This window comes from Erigeron canadensis, chromosome 9 (genome assembly GCF_010389155.1).
Source record: "Erigeron canadensis isolate Cc75 chromosome 9, C_canadensis_v1, whole genome shotgun sequence".
Classification (NCBI taxonomy): Eukaryota; Viridiplantae; Streptophyta; class Magnoliopsida; order Asterales; family Asteraceae; genus Erigeron; species Erigeron canadensis.
The window spans coordinates 2,384,160-2,404,202 of record NC_057769.1 but is presented as its reverse complement, the minus strand read 5'-3'; the positions used below and the strand labels follow the sequence as shown (position 1 = coordinate 2,404,202).

The following is a 20,043-nucleotide window of genomic DNA, read 5'->3' as shown; positions in this document are numbered from 1 at the left end:
GACAGCAATGTATGTACATGAGGTCTTGTCCATCATAGTCATATGTCTCCTTTGATCTCATCTACACAAAGTCATTCCCTACTTCTTCTACAAAATTAATTTCCTTATAAACATTCTCACAAATCAAATACCAAACCAAACAATCTTTTTTACATTTACGATGGTTGTTGGTGAACTGTTTCTTGGCGCATTCATCACTGTGTTGTTTGAGAAGCTGGCCTCTGGTGACTTGAAGAGGCTTGCTCGATCTGCAGGTATTATTTCTGAGCTGGAGAAATGGAACCACAAATTGGCCCAGATCCAAGCTGTCCTTGTTGATGCAGGCCGAAAGCACATAACACTCTTTGCTGTTCAATTGTGGCTGAACAAACTCCAGCAATTGGCTTATGACATAGACGATGTACTTGATGATTTGGCCACCGAAGCTATGCGGCTCCAATTGAATCAACAATCCAATGCCATCACCAGCACTAATAAGGTATCGAAGATTATCCAAAACAAATTTCATTATATTAAATTTGGTCATAAGATGAGTTATAAGTTAGATGAGATAACATCCAAACTGGATGCTCTGGTTGAAGAGAAAAATATCTTGGATTTGAATGATAATGTTCAAAGATCAGATAGAAAAAGATCAGAAGAAACTTCACTGGTTGATGTAACCAGCGTTGTGGGTCGGGAAGGGGATAAAGAGCTATTGCTGGGGAAGCTGTTGGGAAATGAATCATGCAGTCGGAACTTTAGTGTCGTGTCCATAGTTGGGCTGGGTGGGATTGGCAAAACCACTCTTGCTCAAGTTTTGTACAATGATAAGAAAGTGAATGATTATTTTGAACTCAAGTCATGGGTTTGTGTTTCTGATGAGTTTGATGTGTTTAGTATTAGCATGGCTATTTTTATAGATGTGGGTGGGGTGGATACGAATTTTAAAACTCTGAATCAGGTTCAAGTGGCTCTTTCGGAAAAACTCTCCCAGAAAAAGTTCCTGCTTGTTTTAGATGATGTCTGGAATGAAGACAACAATCAGTGGGAACTTCTACAACGCCCTTTTTCTGTAGGAGCACCTGGAAGTAAAATTATTGTCGCAACGCGGAAGAACAAAGTTGCAACAATTATGGACTCCATTCATGTTTACGCTTTGGAACTCATGTCAAATGAAGAATCTCTGTGTTTGTTTGCCCAACATGCGTTGGGTAAACAAAATTTCAATTTGCATCCGACACTTAGGTTGTTTGGAGAAGGTATCCTGAAGAAATGCAATAGATTACCGTTGGCCTTGAAAACACTTGGAAGGGTGTTGAGAACAAAATCAAGTGATGAAGAATGGGAGGAGTTGTTAAATAGTGAGATCTGGAATTTACCCAATGAAGGTCATATTCTTCCTGCCCTAAGACTAAGTTACTATGATCTCCCTCCACATTTGAAGCAAATGTTTGCTTATTGCTGCTTATTTCCAAAGGATTACGTGTTTGGCAAGGACGAACTTGTCCTTCTCTGGATGGCAGAAGGCTTTTTGTACCACTCAAATGGCCGGAAGTCAATGGAGAGTTTAGGTAGCGAGTGTTTTGAAGAGCTAGTGTCGAGATCATTTTTTCAGCATTCAGCTAATAATGAATCACATTATACAATGCACGATCTCATTAGTGACCTGGCAACAAGTGTTGCCGGAGAGTTCTTTTTTATGTTGGGTGAGAAGAATGCCGTTAACTGCAGAAATGTAGCTCTGGAGAAGCTCCGCCACTTTTCGTTTATTCGTCAAAAATATGAAATATGGAGCAAGTTCAAGGCAATACACACAGCCAAGCACTTGCGAACATTCTTACCAGTGTCATCGGGAAGGATAGATAGATGGGAAAGTTACCGCTTATCAAGTAAGGTCCTTACGGAACTACTTCCCCAACTACAGTTTTTAAGGGTGCTGAGCCTAGCTAATTATAGAATCATTGTGGTACCACAGTCAATTGGCAGCCTCAAACATTTGCGGTGCCTCAACTTATCTAAAACTCGCATCACATGTTTACCGGAACAAGTCGGTAACTTGTACAACCTACAAAGCTTGTTGCTTTCTGGTTGTTTCATGTTATCTAGCTTGCCAGATAGTCTCATAAAACTGATAAATCTGCGACATCTTGAGATCACATTTACTCCAAAGTTGAAAGAGTTGCCCATGGGGATTGGTGGATTGACTGGTCTACAAACTTTATCCAAAGTTACTATTGGAGATGGCGATGGGTTCAAAATATCCCATCTTAAGGACCTACAACATCTTCAGGGCCGACTTACCATTGAAGGACTGCATAAAGTGAAAAATTCAATCAGCGCAAAGGAAGCCAACTTACAGCAAAAGAAGCGTCTTCATGATTTGGATATGGCCTGGGGTAATGTCTTTGATAGTTCTCGGAATGAGTTGATTGAGTGTGAAGTGCTTGAAGGACTAAGGCCTTTTGAGAAGTTGACCAACATCAAGATAAGTAACTACATGGGAACAAAATTTCCTAGTTGGCTTGGGGACACCGCATATGATTGCTTAACCCAGATTACGTTATGTGGCTGTAGAAGTTGTACATTGTTACCAACACTTGGGGATCTACCGTTACTTAAGAAGCTGTTTGTTTGGAGCATGAATGGGTTGAAGAGGGTGGGCTCAGAGTTACTTGGAACTGCAAATGGTAATGCATTTCCATCACTTGAAGTTTTGGAATTTGAGGATATGGCCGGTTGGGAGGAATGGTCAACTCTAAATGGTGGTGGCAAAGATGGAACAGCTACATCATTTCCTTGTCTTATTGAAATTTCTATCATAAACTGTCCGAAACTGGGTGTATTGACAATTGAGCCAATACATTCACTTCGGGTTGTACATGTAGAAAGATGTTCAGCAATGGTGTTAAACAGCATGATCGGTGTGTGTTCGACAATTACTAGTTTGACAGTGAAAAAAGTCAATGGACTTACTACTCAGCTAGATGGAAAAGTATTAGAGCATCTTGGGGCACTCGAATATCTAAGCATTACAGAGTGCAACGAACTCATATACTTGTGGGAATCAGAAGAAGAAGCATGCAAGATTCTTGTGAATTTACAAAGGTTGAAAGTAGAGGGGTGTAACAACTTGGTAAGATTGGGAGAGAAAAAGGTGGATCTGGTGACTCCCAAGGAATCTATTAGAAGTGTAAGTTTTAATAATTGTGAGAGATTGGAGGATTACAAATGTTCGAATAGTATTGAAAAATTATGGATAAATCGTTGTGATTCAGTCACATCATTGACCTTCCCAGCAGTGGACTTGCCATCATCCACTTTTATCATTCTTGTAATTGAACGATGTAAGAATATGGAGGTGAATTGGCTTGGGAGCAGCTTTTTGTCATCACTTACATCTCTTCACTTAGTTGCAATTCCAAATCTGAGGTTGTTACCAGAAGGAGGATGCTTACTTCATCTGACGGACTTGATAATTTTGGGATGTGAAAACATAGAATCCATTCCACATAAAGGTTATGGTTTTCGTCCCCATCTTTGCTTAATATCTCTTTCAATCTATGGTTGCGAGAATATAAAGTCATTTCCACATGAGCTGTTGCCAAGTCTCACATCTTTGAAAATTATGTGTATAAGGAATTGTCCAAGAATGGACTACTCGTTTCCTGGTGGTTTGTGGCCTCCTAATTTATGTTCTCTATCAATAGGAGGAATAAAGAAGCCGATTTCAAAGTGGGGAATGCAGAATTTCCCAAACTCACTTGCACATCTAACGTTAGATGGTTTTAATTCAGGAGGAGCGGTTTCATTTGCAAATGCAGAAACTACCAGCAGCAATACTGCTTCATCATCATGTTCATTCTTACTTCCAACATCTCTAACTTCTGTATGTGTTCGAGATTTTGAGGAACTGGAAACAGTTTCAAAAGGAATGCAACACCTCACCTCCCTTGAACTTCTTTCTATCTCCAACTGCCGGAAGCTAAGAGATCTGCCAGAGACACTACTCCCTTCTCTTTCAAGTTTGTGGGTGAGTGACGTTTCCCAGGAACTGAGAAAAAAGTGTAGTAGTGATGGAAGAAAAGCAAAGTATTGGCCCATCATCTCCCAAATCCCTGACGTGGCAATCCCTGATTGATTATGATGATGGACGGTAGTTTGGTGTGATAAACTGTTATGCTATTGTATAAACTCAGCTATAAAAGTTAGAAAACAAGTTAAATAATAATTAAATTAAAATAGTTATATAACAAATATATATGTATGTATGACTCAATCTGGGGTTTGCTTTTACTGAGTTTTGATTGTTTCTTTTTTTTTGTTTATGGGGTTTGGATTTACAAATAATTTGGAAAAGAAAATTCAAACCGTTGAAACCCAAATATTTAAAATATATTTCTTCCTTAGTAGCTTTGACAACATTCATAATACTAACTGGAATTTTTTTTTACTAAAAGTTGTACTCCAATACTCCATGGGCATAAGATTTGGAACAAGTTTCATTATGAGTTGTTTTATGTGAATTGGGAGTTTTTTGTTAATAAATACTTTTTTTCCTTCCCTTGTTTGAAATATTTAATAGTTTGGACTGGATGGACATGCTTATGTATATCTTTGCTATGGCATGCATAACATGCTAAATGTTGTAGCCAATAAAGAGGGAATTGGGTCGACTGTTTTGATTCGTTCTTTTGCTCCCATCACATGTTTCTTTGGTCTTTTAAGTAATAGTCAAGAATTTGTTGAACCACATTAGAGAAATATGTATTGGTTAAAATCTTGCTAGAAAGGAAGAAAAGGTCAAGACAGACTCTGACTTTGAAGGCCAACAAACTAGTCTTTAACTTTGAAAACGAAATTAAATTACTTATATTTATGTGGGATCTTTGAGAATCTCTTACTCTCCCAATGTTACATATTTGAAAAATGTCAGGTAATTAATTTCTAACTGAACCTGAATCAAGTTCAAGTCCAAAAAGTAATAGTAACAAGTTTGACCTCAGCAAGGCGGCCTCTTTCTTTGTTTAATGTGATGTATGCTGCTGTCTGATTGATATGAACTAACAGGGTTGGAAACTATCAAATAGCGCCGATGTTTGGATACCGATAAGCCCGTTCTTCTGACCAGGCCTGGCAAGGTCAGTCTCCATTCTCATAGAAGTTGATTTAACACATTCAATGTTGGATAGATTGAATTGAGTGTGTTTTATCTTGAATGTGTCAAATTAAAAAGTTAAGAACTTAAGATATAAAAAAACAGATCAAATGGATTAAAAGTTGCCCATATATTATTTTAACTCTTATGCATCATTCTTATAAAAAGATTCACATTACTTATCTATTAAATATTTTAAAATATGGAGAATAATGTATTGAAGACATGTGGTTCAACTCAACTGGGCTTGTCTCAACCATTATGTAGATAACCTGTTTGACCCACCCATGTTGCCCGGCATGCTTATCTTTTGCCATTTCTACAGTACAGATTATGCTTTGAAAAGTAATATTTACAGTGGATAACATCACTTAGGTCGACCAAGCACTAGGGATTTCAAAAGACTGATCTAACCATGCTCTGTTCACTTCTGGTAATGACTGATCATACATCTTGTTTTCTTTCTGTTTTCATATCTTGATGAAATTTAACAAGTGCTTAATTGGGATCTGGTCTTATAGGTGGCTTGGAGCTGTTAGACGGGCCAGAAGTGAAAGAAATAGTAGTGGGTCCACGCGTTGGCATCGATTATGATTTGCTTGAACATGTTAGTGCCTTATGGAGGTTTGCAATTTGAGATAGCCGTTGGATAAGTGCTCCTAAAAACACCCTCAAGGCACCTTAATTTTCAAATCATGGACATGACTGATGGAAGGAGTTTTTTTTTTTTTTCGGTTGACAATCTTATTGTTGCATATTTTGGTTTTTTGTGTGGGTCTTGAACCACAAGGCTGTGTACATACTGAAAAGGGTTGAAGTAAACTAATGGAATTTAGCTTTTACTGCATTATGCAAGTGCTTTACCATGAATTTGTAGCTACTGGATCGATATTATGCTGCATTTGAGTAGGGCGTTCATCTGAACTACTGAGCCACAGTAATATTATTTCTGTATTCAAAATGTCTGGATCATCATAGTACGCATTAGACGACCGGATGACACTCTCTAATATACCAGCAAGTTGAAACGAGCTGGATAGTATTAACAGGCTCAGAAAGCTCGGACCATTAAGTACTACCCCAACAAGAGATATCGTTCAATAGCAAGACAATGCTCCTTAAACCTGTTCTGATTGTAAACAACATCCATTAAATGCTTATTAACTTTTTTTCCTGCTTTGCTGACTAAGGACTCAAATGCATTGGTTCCCGGTCCCTTTGGCAGCTGCAGCTTGTGTTGCTGCTTCAGCCCAACTATGCCTGACAAGAGATGGAGTGATAAAAGGAGGAAGCATTGCAGATTCTACGTTTACGTATTGACCAAGGACAAATAACTCCAAAAATATATCTTCAAGCTCACTTTCCAAAACGAGGCGAACAGACTAGACGAAGCAACCGTTTCATAAAATCAAGAAGAAGAGGATCACCATGTTCTGCGTGCGTATGAATTGCCCCAGCCCTTGTGAAGTAATTCTTGGTACATTTGTTACTGTGAAAAGTAAAGGACTATATGTGCAATTAGTTTTAATTTATAAAGTAAAGGAGGATTCATATAATTTTGGATGTTTGAAAGTCATCTATGGACAAGTCTAAGTCTCCTCCTTATTACATCCACACAAATTCAATCAATTAACTTTACTTTCTTCGATTTCCTTTCCATCTACCCAAATTTCCATCTCCCATAATATTCTCTCAAATCAAAACTCATAACAATTAAAATTTTTTTTTCCCTTTTCGATGGAAGTGGTTCTTGGTGCCTTTGTTACTGTGTTATTTGAGAAGCTGGCATCTGCTGCCTTGATGAGGCTTGCTCGATCAGCAGGTATATATTCTGAGCTCATCAAATGGAACGACAAATTGGCCCAGGTCCAAGCTGTCCTTGTTGATGCAGGCCACAAGCACTTAAGTCAGACTTCTGTTCAGTTGTGGCTTAACAAACTCCAGCATTTGGCATATGACATTGATGATGTACTCGATGACTTGAGCACTGAAGCTGCACAACGCCAGATGCATGAGGGGTCATCTGCCGGAACTAGTAAGGTATTGAAGATCATTCCAACCAAAATTCATGCTTTTAAATATAGTCGTAAGAGGCGTTCTAAGCTCGATGAGATTACATCCAAATTGGATGCTCTTGTTGAGGAGAAAAATATGTTGGGTTTGATTGATAATATTGGAAGGTCAAATAGATCAAGTAAACGACTAGAAGAAACTTCTCTGGTTGATGTATCTAAGATTGTGGGTAGGGATGGCGATAAGGAGGCATTGATCGGGAAGCTGTTGGGCAATGAACCATGTAGTCAAAACTTCAGCGTCGTGTCAATAGTTGGTATGGGTGGGGTAGGCAAAACCACGCTTGCACAAGTTTTGTACAATGATCAAAAAGTAAAGGATCACTTTGAACTTATGTCATGGTATTGTATTTCTGATGAGTTCGACGTATTTAAAATTTGCAAGGCTATTTTCAAAGATGTGGGTGGAAATGACAAAAAATTTGAGACTTTAAATCAGCTGCAGGTAGCTCTCACAGAAAAACTCTCAAAGAAAAGGTTCCTAATTGTACTAGATGATGTTTGGAGTGAAAACTATAATGAGTGGGAACTCTTGCAACGTCCTTTTTCCGTAGCAGCACCTGGAAGTAAAGTTATTGTAACAACACGTAAGACCACAGCTGCACCGGTGAGGGACTCCATTCAAGCTTATCCTTTGGAAGTTTTGCCAAGCGTAGAAGCTCTATCTTTGTTTGCTCAACATGCATTGGGCAAACAAAACTTTCATTCACATCCGACGCTTAAATTGTATGGAGAAGGTATCATGATGAAATGTGGCCGATTACCTTTGGCTTTGATAACACTTGCAAGGGTGTTAAGAACAAAAACACTTGATGAAGAATGGGAGGAGTTGTTGAATAGTGAGATATGGAACTTACCGAACGAAGATAGTAATATTCTTCCGGCCCTAAGGCTCAGCTACTATGATCTCCCTCCGCATTTGAAGCAAATGTTTGCTTATTGCTGCTTATTCCCCAAAGATTACGTGTTTGACATGGATGAACTTGTCCTACTTTGGATGGCAGAAGGGTTCTTGCACAAGTCAAATGGCAACATGTCAATGGAGAAGTTTGGCCATCAATGTTTTAGAGAGCTGGAGTCAAGGTCGTTTTTCCAGCATTCCACTAGTGATAAATCACTATACACAATGCATGACCTCATTAGCGACTTGGCAATGAATGTTGCTGGAGAGTTTTTTTATACGTTAGGTGATGAAATGAGGGTTGATGACGGAAAGGCAGTTTTGGAGAATTCCCGCCACTTTTCTTTTGTTCGTCAGCGTTATGGATTATACAAAACATTCAAGGCACTACATAGGGCTCAACGCTTGAGAACATTCTTACCAGTGTCTGTAAGGATGGATACATGGCAAAGTTTCTACCTATCAAGCAAGGTCCTTACAGAAATACTTCCTCAAGTCCAGTTTCTAAGGGTGCTAAGCCTAGTTAATTACAGAATCACAATGGTACCACAGTCAATTGGCAGTCTCAAACATTTGCGATATCTCAATTTTTCTAAAACTGACATCGCATATGTACCTCAAGAAGTGGGTAACTTGTACAATCTACAGAGCTTGTTGCTTTCTGGTTGTGAGCAGTTATTTAGTTTGCCAAACAGTCTTACAAAACTGATAAACCTGCGACATCTTGACATCACTGATACTCCAAGTTTGAAAGATTTGCCCATGGGGATTGGTGGATTGACTGGTCTACAAACTCTATCCAAAGTTGTTATCGGAGATGCTAATGGGTTCAAAATATCCCATCTTAAGGACCTACAACATCTTCAAGGTCGTCTTACCATTGAAGGACTGCATAACTTGAAAAATTCAATCGACGCAAAGGAAGCCAACTTACAGCAAAAGAAGGGCCTTCGTCATTTGGAGATGGAATGGAGTGACGTCCTTGATAATTCTCGGAATGAGTTGATTGAGTCTGAAGTGATTGAGGGACTAAGGCCTTTTGAGAAGTTGACCAACATCAAGATAAGTAACTACATGGGAACAAAGTTTCCTAGTTGGCTTGGGGATCCCACATATGATTGCTTAACTCAGATTACGTTACGTGGCGGTAGAAATTGTACAATGTTACCAACACTTGGACATCTACCGTCACTTCAAAAGCTGTTTGTTGAAAGCATGAAGGGGCTGAAGAGGGTGGGTTCAGAGTTACTTGGAACTGCAAATGTTAATGCATTTCCATCACTTCAAGTTTTGATTTTTAAAGAAATGGCGAGTTGGGAAGAATGGTCAACTATTAATGGTGGTGGCAAAAATGGAACTGATGCACCGTTTCCTTGTCTTAGTGAAATTGGTATCATAAACTGTCCGAAACTGGGTGTATTGACAATTGAGCCAATACATTCACTTCGGGTTGTACATGTAGAAAGATGTTCAGCAGTGGCGTTAAGAAGCATGATAGGTGTGTCTTCAACAATTACCAGATTGACAGTGAGGGAAGTTAACGGAGTTACCACTCTACTAGATAGGGACGTTTTAGAGCATCTTAGGTCACTTGAATATCTAAGGATTTCAGGGTGTGACGAACTCACATACCTGTGGGAATCAGGAGAGGAGGCATGCAAGATTCTTGTGAGTTTACAGGAGTTGGTAGTAGATGGGTGTAAGAACTTGGTGAGATTGGGAGAGAAAAAGGAGAATTTGGGGATTAGCATGGAATCTCTTAGAAATGTAAGTCTTAGAAATTGTGAGAGATTGGAGAGCTACCATTGTGGTTCAGATAGTAGTATGGACAAGCTGGAGATATGGTGGTGTGATTCAGTGACATCATTGACTTTCCCAGAAGTGGACTTGCCATCATCCACTTTTAACCGTCTTCAAATTTGGGGATGTAAGACTGTGGAGGTGAATTGGCTTGGGAGCAGCTTTTTGTCATCACTTACATCGCTTGTTTTACATAGAATTCCAAATCTGAGGTTGTTACCAGAAGGAGGATGCTTAGATCATCTTACAGAATTGAGTATTGATGGATGTGAAAACATAGAATCCATTCCAAAGAAAGGTTATGGTTTTCTTCCCCGTCTGTGCCTGAGATCTCTTCGGATCTTTAATTGCAAGAATATGAAGTCATTTCCGCATGAGGAGTTGCCAAGTCTCGAATCATTGGAAGAGATGTCGGTAATGGGTTGTCCAAGCATGGACGACTCGTTTCCTGGTGGTTTGTGGCCCCCTAATTTAAGGGAGTTAGAAATAGGAGGATTAAAAAAGGCGATGTCAGAGTGGGGCCGGATGCAGAATTTCCCAAACTCACTTGTTCAATTATGGTTAGATGGTGAGAATTCAGGGGGAGTGGTTTCATTTGCAAATGAACAAGATATCAATACTACTACTTCTACTTCCACATCATCATCATGTTCTTTCTTACTTCCATCATCTCTGACTTCTCTTGATATCAGAAATTTTGAGGAACTGGAAACAGTTTCAAAAGGAATGCAACACCTCACCTCCCTTGAACTTCTTGAAATCTCCGACTGCTGGAAGCTAAGAGATCTGCCAGAGACACTCCTCCCTTCTCTTTCACGTTTGTATGTGAGTGTCGTTTCCCAGGAACTGAGAAAAAAGTGTAGTAGAAGAAAAAAAGGAAAGTATTGGCCCATCATCTCCCAAATCCCTGATCATTCTATCGGCCGATTTTTATAAAAAAAAATAATACGGAGTCATAATAATGAATGAATGAAGAGCGGAGTTGGAATGGATGATGATTGGTGATCGGTTATTGATTTTTGAGTGGAGGTGGGTGGTGGCCCATCAAGGTTTTATTTTCATTTGGAAAATTCAATTCAAAATACCTAATAATAACACTCCATTATTATTAGTTGCTCAGCTTTGGATTTTGTTAATTTTTTTTATTTATACTAGAGTGAAAACCCGTGCGATGCACGGCCGGGTATGTCGATATATCTAGCGTCTTGGCTTGAGCTCAAAAGACAAAGGTTATTAGTGGTATATTTCAAAGCACTACTACAGGCAGATATTGTGACAAAACAATACTATAAATTTAGTTACAACCATACTAAGATACTATTTTACACTCATCGAACTTGAGATAACAGAGAGGTTGTTTCTCCATTTCTCCTCTTGTAATTACATCACCCAAAGCAAACTAATGGCTTCGGTTGTAGGTTGCCTGCAAAAAACTTATATTATTCTACTCATGGAATTACCAACTTATACTGAAAAAAGTCTTATTTAATTATCTATAAATATTAAAAGATCGGAAGACAGCAAAAAAAAAAGCACACGCATATGATGCCAACTTTGCATACATTTCTACTGACTCGATTGTGCATGACCTTAGGCTTAATTCTGGATATATGACCGTTCTCCACCACTTTTTTCATAACCTCAGCGATGGTTTCCAAAGGCATCATACAAATCTTTTAGTCTCGTAAAACAGTAGTTCAGATGAGATATTATGTATCTAAAACATATAATGCCATGTATCCAGCATATAGAGGCCGCAAACATGGACAAACCTCATATTAATATAAAAAGAGCGCAACTAATGACCAAGTAGAAGTGGGGCTTGACCAATAAGCATATCCATTTCATATTTATTGACTGCGGGGAAATTAAAAAAAAAAAAAAGGAAACAGAGACTAACACGTTTGTCAAGATAATTGGATGACACACAAAAAGGCCTCCCTGGACAAATAGTTTAACTTTCCCAAATAAAATGAAAATCAAAAAATTGGCAGCTATAAGTGTCATTGCAGATTTGCAGAAACTACCGTTCAGTAGTCAAGACACAACTCTCTAATAATGTTGCAGAAAACTGTAACTTATTAACATCGTCACCCATACGAAATATAAAGACTTAAAGAAAATGTTGAACCAATTTTTTAAGTTCAAGAAAAGTTGCTTCTTTTCCACAACTTATCACTGAATATCACATGAAGGTAAAACTCTATTCATAGGACTATAGCTTTAACCATTAGCCCAAAAACACCTACAGGTGCAGGTGGGGTCTACTAAGCATGTTCATGACAAAAACTAAAGAGAGATAAGAAAAGGATGACCTTAACTGTTTTTTGATTAAGTAGATGATATCATGGGCTCACGGCTATCAATTGGGTTTGACTTATCTGGTTATTATCATAAGCTTCACCAACCTTCATAAACCACCCTATCAGGCTTCTTATTACATCAACCCATTCCTTTTTTGTAGTGTATTTTACTTTCTCTTCTTACTGATAAAAGAGTTTCACTGCCCAAGCTGTCCCTCAACGATAGACTAATGGAGCTGCCCTCAATGATAGACTAACTAAGCTATCCCTCAACGATAGAGGGACTGTGTAAATATGTAAGAAAAATATACAGTAAGAAAATGAATTAAAAAAAATATATAAATGAGAAGATCTTACCTAAATGGCTTTGCTAATTTATATAATACACTAACACGGTACCATTTTCAGCATACAAAGAACCTATCATTATCCTACTGCGGAAATAAAGAAACTGCGAAGGGGATGTGCACACAGATGACCAACCCAAAACATGGTAATACCAAATTTGGAACCACCCCTTTGGCACCATATATCCAACTTAACAATATTTTCACAACAAATAATGGCTTAAACATAAACCCGAAGCAAGGAACTTAGAGAACACAACAAATACTCCATAAAAGCAAATATAAAATAGGCTAAATACAGAATCATATACTTAATATACAGTTAAAAAAATTTATTTAACTAAAGCGTGAAAAGAAAGCTGACATTGTATTAGAAAGCTCCTCATAACCTATCCTCTTTCAACCCATATTTGTGAAGCTTTCCGGACCTATCCATCCGGTTACATATACTTCCCACAAATATTAATACCTTGTAGCCATTACTCTCGATATATAATCTACGTAATTTGAGTTCAGCTCAACATCACCGGTATAATCATTTACAATCTCCATAATATCAAGTGGATGTCTCTATTTTCTACCTTAACTTTAATTTCTTTTACTTCTCATGAAACATGTGGAATAGACTCAAAAAAAAAAAAAAAAAAAAACCTTTACATAGAATGTTGTCTAAAACGATATTAATACTAAAATAAAATAAAAAATACCTTCAGTTCGTTATTTTGTGTTTTTTCTGGTTCAGCTTAGCTGATCTAGAAGCATAATAGTATGAGCATCATGCCCACGTCCATTCATCACCCCATTTTTTTTACTCTTGTGTTCCCATTCAACCAACTCCAATAAATTCCATCATTATCATAAATATATCATCACACAAATAAATTTGTTTACTAAACGTAGGGCCAAGAGCATCAAAGTGTTCTACTTTCAAGTGGTTTTGGCAAAACTTCAAAAGTTTAATAACATCTGTTGGCCTTAGTCAAGCTAAGCACACCAAGAATTAATAAACAGTAACATGAGGTGTGTTGATGTCGTTTTGTTCACAATATCCATAAATCCGAGAAAACGTTTCCTGTCTCTTTCGATATTCTACCTGCTAAAATGGCCATCAAAGTAGTTTTTCCTAGTTTTTCCAGCAGCACTGATCTCCATTAGGATTTCATGGAATGGAATCTGTGAAAAAAAAACATGCAATGTCGTTGGTATAACCCCCACCAACTCTGATCTTTGAGACGTTACATCACCTATGTATATCTAGAGAATAAAAGAAGGCATACAAATTTGTGTAAAAACCACAAAAGGCCATAACTGGAGACTTAACTGAATAATTTTGGGTTCAATGGTCCTTCGTATTTATGGGCATTGGCTTAAAAAGTGGATAAATCTGGACCTAGTCTGATTGATTAAGTGTCTGTTGTTGTTGGACAGATAAAACCGCAACTGAAAAAGGTCCCGAGGCTCCCAGAATGAGGAAATACAAGCGTGTCACCTCATTTAATTCTAGAAAAGTTGCTTTCTGTTCTCAGTATTGTAAGTCCACAACCTATGATGCTACAACCCAGTTACTTGTATTCTACTGATTTCTGTTGTTTACCTTCTGTAAAAACGGGCCAGATCTTAAAGTTTGGCCGAAATGACAATGTGTCAAATGGGTTGAAAGTTGCAGAGTGTCCCTTTCAAAGCATTTGCTTTCTATTAAAAATGGACAAAAACTGAAAAAAAAATCCAAAAAATGGCCCATTTCAACTCATGCTAGAAAACTGACTTACAAAAGTCCAAATGACCCACCTGTTGCCATCTTTTGTTGATGTTGAGACTGGGCGTCACGTAGGTGTTTAATTTTATTTTCTTATTAGACAAAAGAGAATTATATAGGTGTTGCCTTTTGACCATGTTATGTTGAGAGTTGAATTACAATCAGCATCTCCTTGCCTTGACACTACTCTGTTAAAAGAGTTTTCATCAAACAATACTACAATAGTTTCGGTACCTGGTTTCTTGGGTGCCTCTAAATGCAATAACAATAGCATTAAGATCGTCTGCAACTTTCAATAAACAATATTACTGACTGAGTAACATAGCTAATAACGTCTACCATATACAACATTTTGGCCAAAAAATAGTTTAGGCAATCATATAAATCTGACCATTTGATCATTCACAAAAACATAGAAACTGGAATATTGTAAATAAGTTCGAAAATAAAACAACTAAATCGGGGAAAAACCACATCATCAAAAGTTAATTGGACAACAAACCATATAAATGGAAGCGACCTCGTATTTTTTTCTCATCACCCCTTTCCTAGAGATAACGATGGGTTGCAAGCTTCATATTCCAGTTACAAAAAATACGATGGGTTGGAAGCCTTATTTAATATACAAAAGATTATATTCCAAAATTGTAATGGAAATCCCACCATAAATTTAATCCATGTCTAAAACCCGCAAAACAAAACAAAACAAAATACTATAAACAATACTCCGTATTAGTTAGTATAAATTATAAATAATCCATAACAAATAAACTCCAAAACTCGATTTAAGCAACGAAAATTCAGAACTACTCCTGTTAAACAACTTTTTTGCTCTGGTTTTCTGCTTTTTAATTCCTAATCCAAATAATCAAATATTTTGACTAAACTATACGTGCAATGACAGCTTATACAACATCTTCAAAATAAAGCCGATTATCCATCTTCACAATTCAAACTATCATCCACCAACATCTACACTTGAAATTACAATCTTGGATTGAAGAAACTCTATATAAAAATCAAAAAAATCAACAAACATACCCCATATCTCGAATGAATATCACAGACCTGAGATTCCCAACCAATAAACCAGTCCGGTTAATAGAAAAAAAATAGAAGAATAAAAACAGTGTTATCTTTAGAATTAGAAAAAGAAAAGACAACCCCAAACTTCTTGTTATTCATGGGCTCATGGCAAAATCCTCAATTTCTTCATTCTTTAATCTTCCTGTAAAAATAATATATAAAAAAATGGAGAATATTGTCATCATAATCAGCAATATAATCAGAACTATTTGTAGCATATAACTGCTTGAATTATTGTAAATTTCTCCTTACACACACCCACAAACACACCAAGATATGCCTTTGATCGAGATTTCCTTTCCCTTCTAGCAAAACCATGTAACATTAAATTAAAATAAATTAGGAACAACAGTGAATTTTCTCAAAATTTAAAAACATATATAAAAAAAATCCGATTTGGAATTACCTTTTTATTAGGAGAATAAAGAAACAACTCCGGGTAAAGATGAAAGCATAAGTAAAAACCCGATTTCGAAACATCATGTAATTAGTGTCCCCCGGTGTGCTGGTGATCGATCAAAGGAGGCTCCTAGTTGCATCAAGGACTGGTATTTGATGATCGTCGAACAACGACTTTCCAATGAAGTCTTGGAGTAGATGATGACGGATTCTTCGACGATCAGACATAGGATGTGTTATGTGTATGCGTGTGTGAATGTGCGTGGATGTATAGTCTGTATACATACAGTTTATGGGTGGAAAATGAGAAGAAGGAATGGAAGTAGATTCAATCACTAACCGAGAGTAAACATTTATTTAGTATCTTTACTTTGGTTTCACACACACCAAAAAATCTGATATTTTAGTCCTCTTAACTCATAAGCATTTCAAAGGTCTTCATATGTTTTATTTATTATATACATATATCAACCCCATATTATTAACTCATCTAATATCCTATATTATTAACTTATGTATAATGCAAAATGCATAATAAAAAAAAAACACAAATAAATCACACCAAAATAATGAACCCCATTAAGTACCCTAGTAAACCCATTAAATACCCATCGATAAATCGTCAAGAATGCGCTAATTTTTTCACTATCATCATAGAACTTTTAGATATATATAGATGACTATCTGAATTTGGGTTTGATGTTCTTGCACTTGATTTAGGAGTTTTTTACTAAACTAGTGTAATGGAAAATTTTATTTACCAAATTAGTATAGTTTCAAAAATATTTACTAAACTAGTATAATTTTCAAATCTATTTTGTGTTTTTCCAAACTAATATAGTGGATAAAATTATTTATCAAATTAGTATAATTTCAAAAATTTTATGGTTATATCTAATTTAATATTATTATACTTATTAAGTTGAAAAATTAAGTTGAAAAATTTTATGGTTATATCTATTTTGACTTTCAAAAATTTAATTTTTTTCCATACAAATTTGTAACTTCTGGACCATCCAAAAGTTAAACCATACAACCAAAAAAAAAAAAAAAACTCTAGCTTTCTGTATATTAAGTTAAGAAAAATCATATATTGTTCCTACAAAAATAAGATACATGTGCATAAAATAAAAATTTAGGATTACATGAAAATAAACACGCTAATCTTTTAATTAGTGATTAAGGATCTTTTACTTATTTTTAGATATAATAGATATAATGTAAAATTAAATCAACCCATAATGGTAAATATTTTTAAAACCATACTATTTTGGTAAATAATTTTACCCATTATACTAATTTGGAAAAAAACCTCCTTGATTTAGCTTCCAAAATAGCTTACTTCTTAGTGTTGATAGTCTCCATGGGGATTTGCTAACTAGTGCCCCTAATGCACTGGTTAAGAAGTATTTAATAAACTCGTTATTTCCTTAATAATCAAAAATTATGTTTAATATGTATTAATTTAACCTAACGGTTTCCATTTTTAAATAAATAATTAATACATATATTTATACTTTAGGAAAGATAGCAATACTACTACATCTACATCATCATCATGTTCTTTCTTACTTCCATCATCTCTAACTAAACTATTCCTGAGAAATTTGAAGGAACTGGAAACAGTTTCAAAAAGAATGCAACACCTCACCTCCCTTGAACTACTTGAAATTTGGGGATCCCCGAAGCTAAGAGATCTGCCAGAGACACTCCTCCCTTATCTTACACGTTTGGAAGTGAGTGACGTTTTCCAGGAACTGAGAAAAAAGTGTAGTAGAAAAAGAAAAGGAAAGTATTGGCCCATCATCTCCCAAATCCCTGACGTGGCAATCCCTGATTGATTATGATGATGGACAGTAGTTTGGTGTGATAAACTGTTATGCTATTGTATACACACATATGTGTTTACCATATTACCTTACTACTTGGGCTCTACTCCATAATCCCTGATTTTACTTCTATATGAGGATGTATGTAACGTGATTGAGATACGAATAAGATACACACATTTCTTTCCTCTTTCCCTCTGATGATCGATTGTTCTTTCTTTTGTGTTATTAGTACTATATATTAATCTATTTTGAGAGAATGTTTGGAAAAACTTTGTTCGATCTAATTCATTTAGTTAATATTTTGGCTCTCATGTTGTATCATACTAGTATATAGGGCTTTTCATTTAACCACTACACCCGTGGTATTTTCAGAACCCGTAATAAACGATGTTTACAATGTTGATAATCATCTCATTAGGTGGAAAAAAAAAAGTATAGGTCATAATGTTATAGTAAAAAATGAAAAGTTGGATATATACCTTTAGAAACGAAAAGCCCTAGTATATATAGTGATATAGATACTAAGCTCAATACTAAAGAGGCACAACAAACTAATTTAAAGACATATTAACCATCAAATTGCCCACTAGGCCCGTGCCATGAATTTTGGGTGCCCAGCTCGATAATATATTAATGATGCCCATTAAACATCAAAATTTGTCATTAACGACTGAAGTATATTAAGCATATATAAAAAGGTATCAAAACATGCATATAAAATAACTATAGCAAAGTTTTCTAACTTATTTTTAAATGCATCAAAATTTAAGTTTTGATAATTAATACCATAAGTTGTTTAAGTCTCACATAAAAAAAATTAATCAAAGTATATAAATCAATATATATGTTTGAACAATGAACACTTCCAGTTTGCGTTATTTACTCTTTGCAACTATCTGCATATATTAATGTCAAGAAATATAGGATGAGATTATTATGTATGGTATAATAATAAAACAATAATATAATTCATAAGATATTGATGGACTAGTGGACTTTAATATATAAGATAACAACAACATCTTTTGCCTATAAATATATCTTTAGCAGCAAAATTAATTTAATATATCAATATATAGAGTAACTCAGTGACGTATTGTGTACAAAATTTGGTGCCCCTTACTTTTTGGTGCTCTGCTCAATTGAGTCTTTCACACTTGCCCAAGACCGGGGTTGTTGCCCACTATGTTAATTTTGTTAAACATATTGCCATTGCCTAAGTTTTAGACAGTTCAAAATCTATAAGTAGAACTTAACTTAAGTTTACCAGGCGAAGTCTCGTAGAGACCTAGAGCAAAAATTTAGAACGAGGCCTTTATAATACAACCATTTTGTTCAATTCTCTTTTTTTTTTTTTTAACATTTTGCTCTATTCTCATATCAAATTTATTTTTCCATTTCTTAGATACATAATTTTTAAGGTTGGACGGAGTGCCCCGGGGAGGGAACCGGTACCCGTTCGGTACCGTCCCATCGGTACCGGTAGGGTGGGGAGGAGATTGGGGACTATGGTGCCGGTTTTGCTGCCTACTCTTGTGACCGTTACAATAGAAAATAAATAAGTAGAAAGGGTGGAGAGGGGAGGGGGTGACGAGACATTCCTAGCGTTAGGGATCGGACGGGGAAGAAGAGAAAAACCGGGGAGGAGAGGGGAGGGTGGTAAGGTGCTCCCCCCACCCTAAGGGAAAATGGGCAGCCCTGCTTTCCCACTTACAATTAACTAATAATATTTCCCATGTGATTTCATAACCAAAAAATTATAGTAAAAAGGGAAAAAATTCTGGTAGAAAAGCAGGCAATTGCCTATTTGTTTCAGCAGGTATTATATCCTCAATTTTTAATTAAAATTTATTATCAGACTTAATTAATAAAGGTGCAAAATATGTATATTACGACTATTATCTATACACCAAACTTATTCTAAAAAAGGCAAATTAGTTTTAAAGCTACTATACTTGATAAATTTTTCTATTATGACTACAAACCAAAATCTCCCTTTATATTAATACTCGATCGACAGTGTAAATTAAACCTAACAAATGAATTAAAAATACCATTTGCCACGTATAGCTGTTTTGTCCAACCTGACATGGTGAGCCTAAAAAATATGTAAAATTTATCATCTTTATTATAATTCATATATGTATATCAAATACCCAGTAACCAAATTCATGTTATTCATATGTTCATACTACCGTATCAGGTTCATCATCTTTCCAATCAAGATTCACAAAAATTTTGACCAAGATAATTTCTCTATCACAATCATACATAAACATTCGCCATTTGGAGGTTAAAAATAAAGAAACTAAATACCTAGATCATAATCAACATTAGTTGACGAAGAGTTGGATGTATATTTCCACAAATTTGTAATATCAAAAACATTACACACACTACCAAAACATAC

The 20,043-nt window shown here is 36.0% G+C and overlaps 2 protein-coding genes and 2 long non-coding RNA genes across 4 annotated transcripts; 3 read left to right on the top strand and 1 right to left on the bottom strand.

Annotated features, from left to right (window-relative positions):
- Positions 1 to 160: 160 nt before the first annotated feature.
- On the top strand, positions 161 to 4,120 carry LOC122581499 (putative disease resistance RPP13-like protein 1). The gene has a single exon (XM_043753730.1). The coding sequence runs from the start codon at positions 161 to 163 to the stop codon at positions 4,118 to 4,120; it is 3,960 nt and encodes a 1,319-aa protein (XP_043609665.1).
- A 929-nt stretch (positions 4,121 to 5,049) lies between these two features.
- On the top strand, positions 5,050 to 5,885 carry LOC122581329. Its single transcript, XR_006321006.1, has 3 exons — positions 5,050 to 5,120; positions 5,463 to 5,570; positions 5,659 to 5,885. It is a non-coding gene; the product is annotated as an uncharacterized LOC122581329 (long non-coding RNA).
- A 989-nt stretch (positions 5,886 to 6,874) lies between these two features.
- Positions 6,875 to 10,846, top strand: LOC122581498 (putative disease resistance protein At3g14460). Its single transcript, XM_043753729.1, has one exon. It carries the CDS (start codon positions 6,875 to 6,877, stop codon positions 10,844 to 10,846), a length of 3,972 nt encoding a protein of 1,323 aa, XP_043609664.1.
- A 4,205-nt stretch (positions 10,847 to 15,051) lies between these two features.
- Positions 15,052 to 16,257, bottom strand: LOC122581033. Its single transcript, XR_006320954.1, has 3 exons — positions 15,809 to 16,257; positions 15,661 to 15,707; positions 15,052 to 15,544 (listed from the first exon to the last, which is right to left on the bottom strand). It is a non-coding gene; the product is annotated as an uncharacterized LOC122581033 (long non-coding RNA).
- Between the last annotated feature and the right edge of the window lie 3,786 nt (positions 16,258 to 20,043).

Excerpts from the sequence above, each read along its gene's own strand:
- LOC122581499 (XM_043753730.1), top strand. The coding sequence starts at position 161 with ATGGTTGTTGGTGAACTGTTTCTTGGCGCATTCATCACTGTGTTGTTT.
- LOC122581498 (XM_043753729.1), top strand. The coding sequence starts at position 6,875 with ATGGAAGTGGTTCTTGGTGCCTTTGTTACTGTGTTATTTGAGAAGCTG.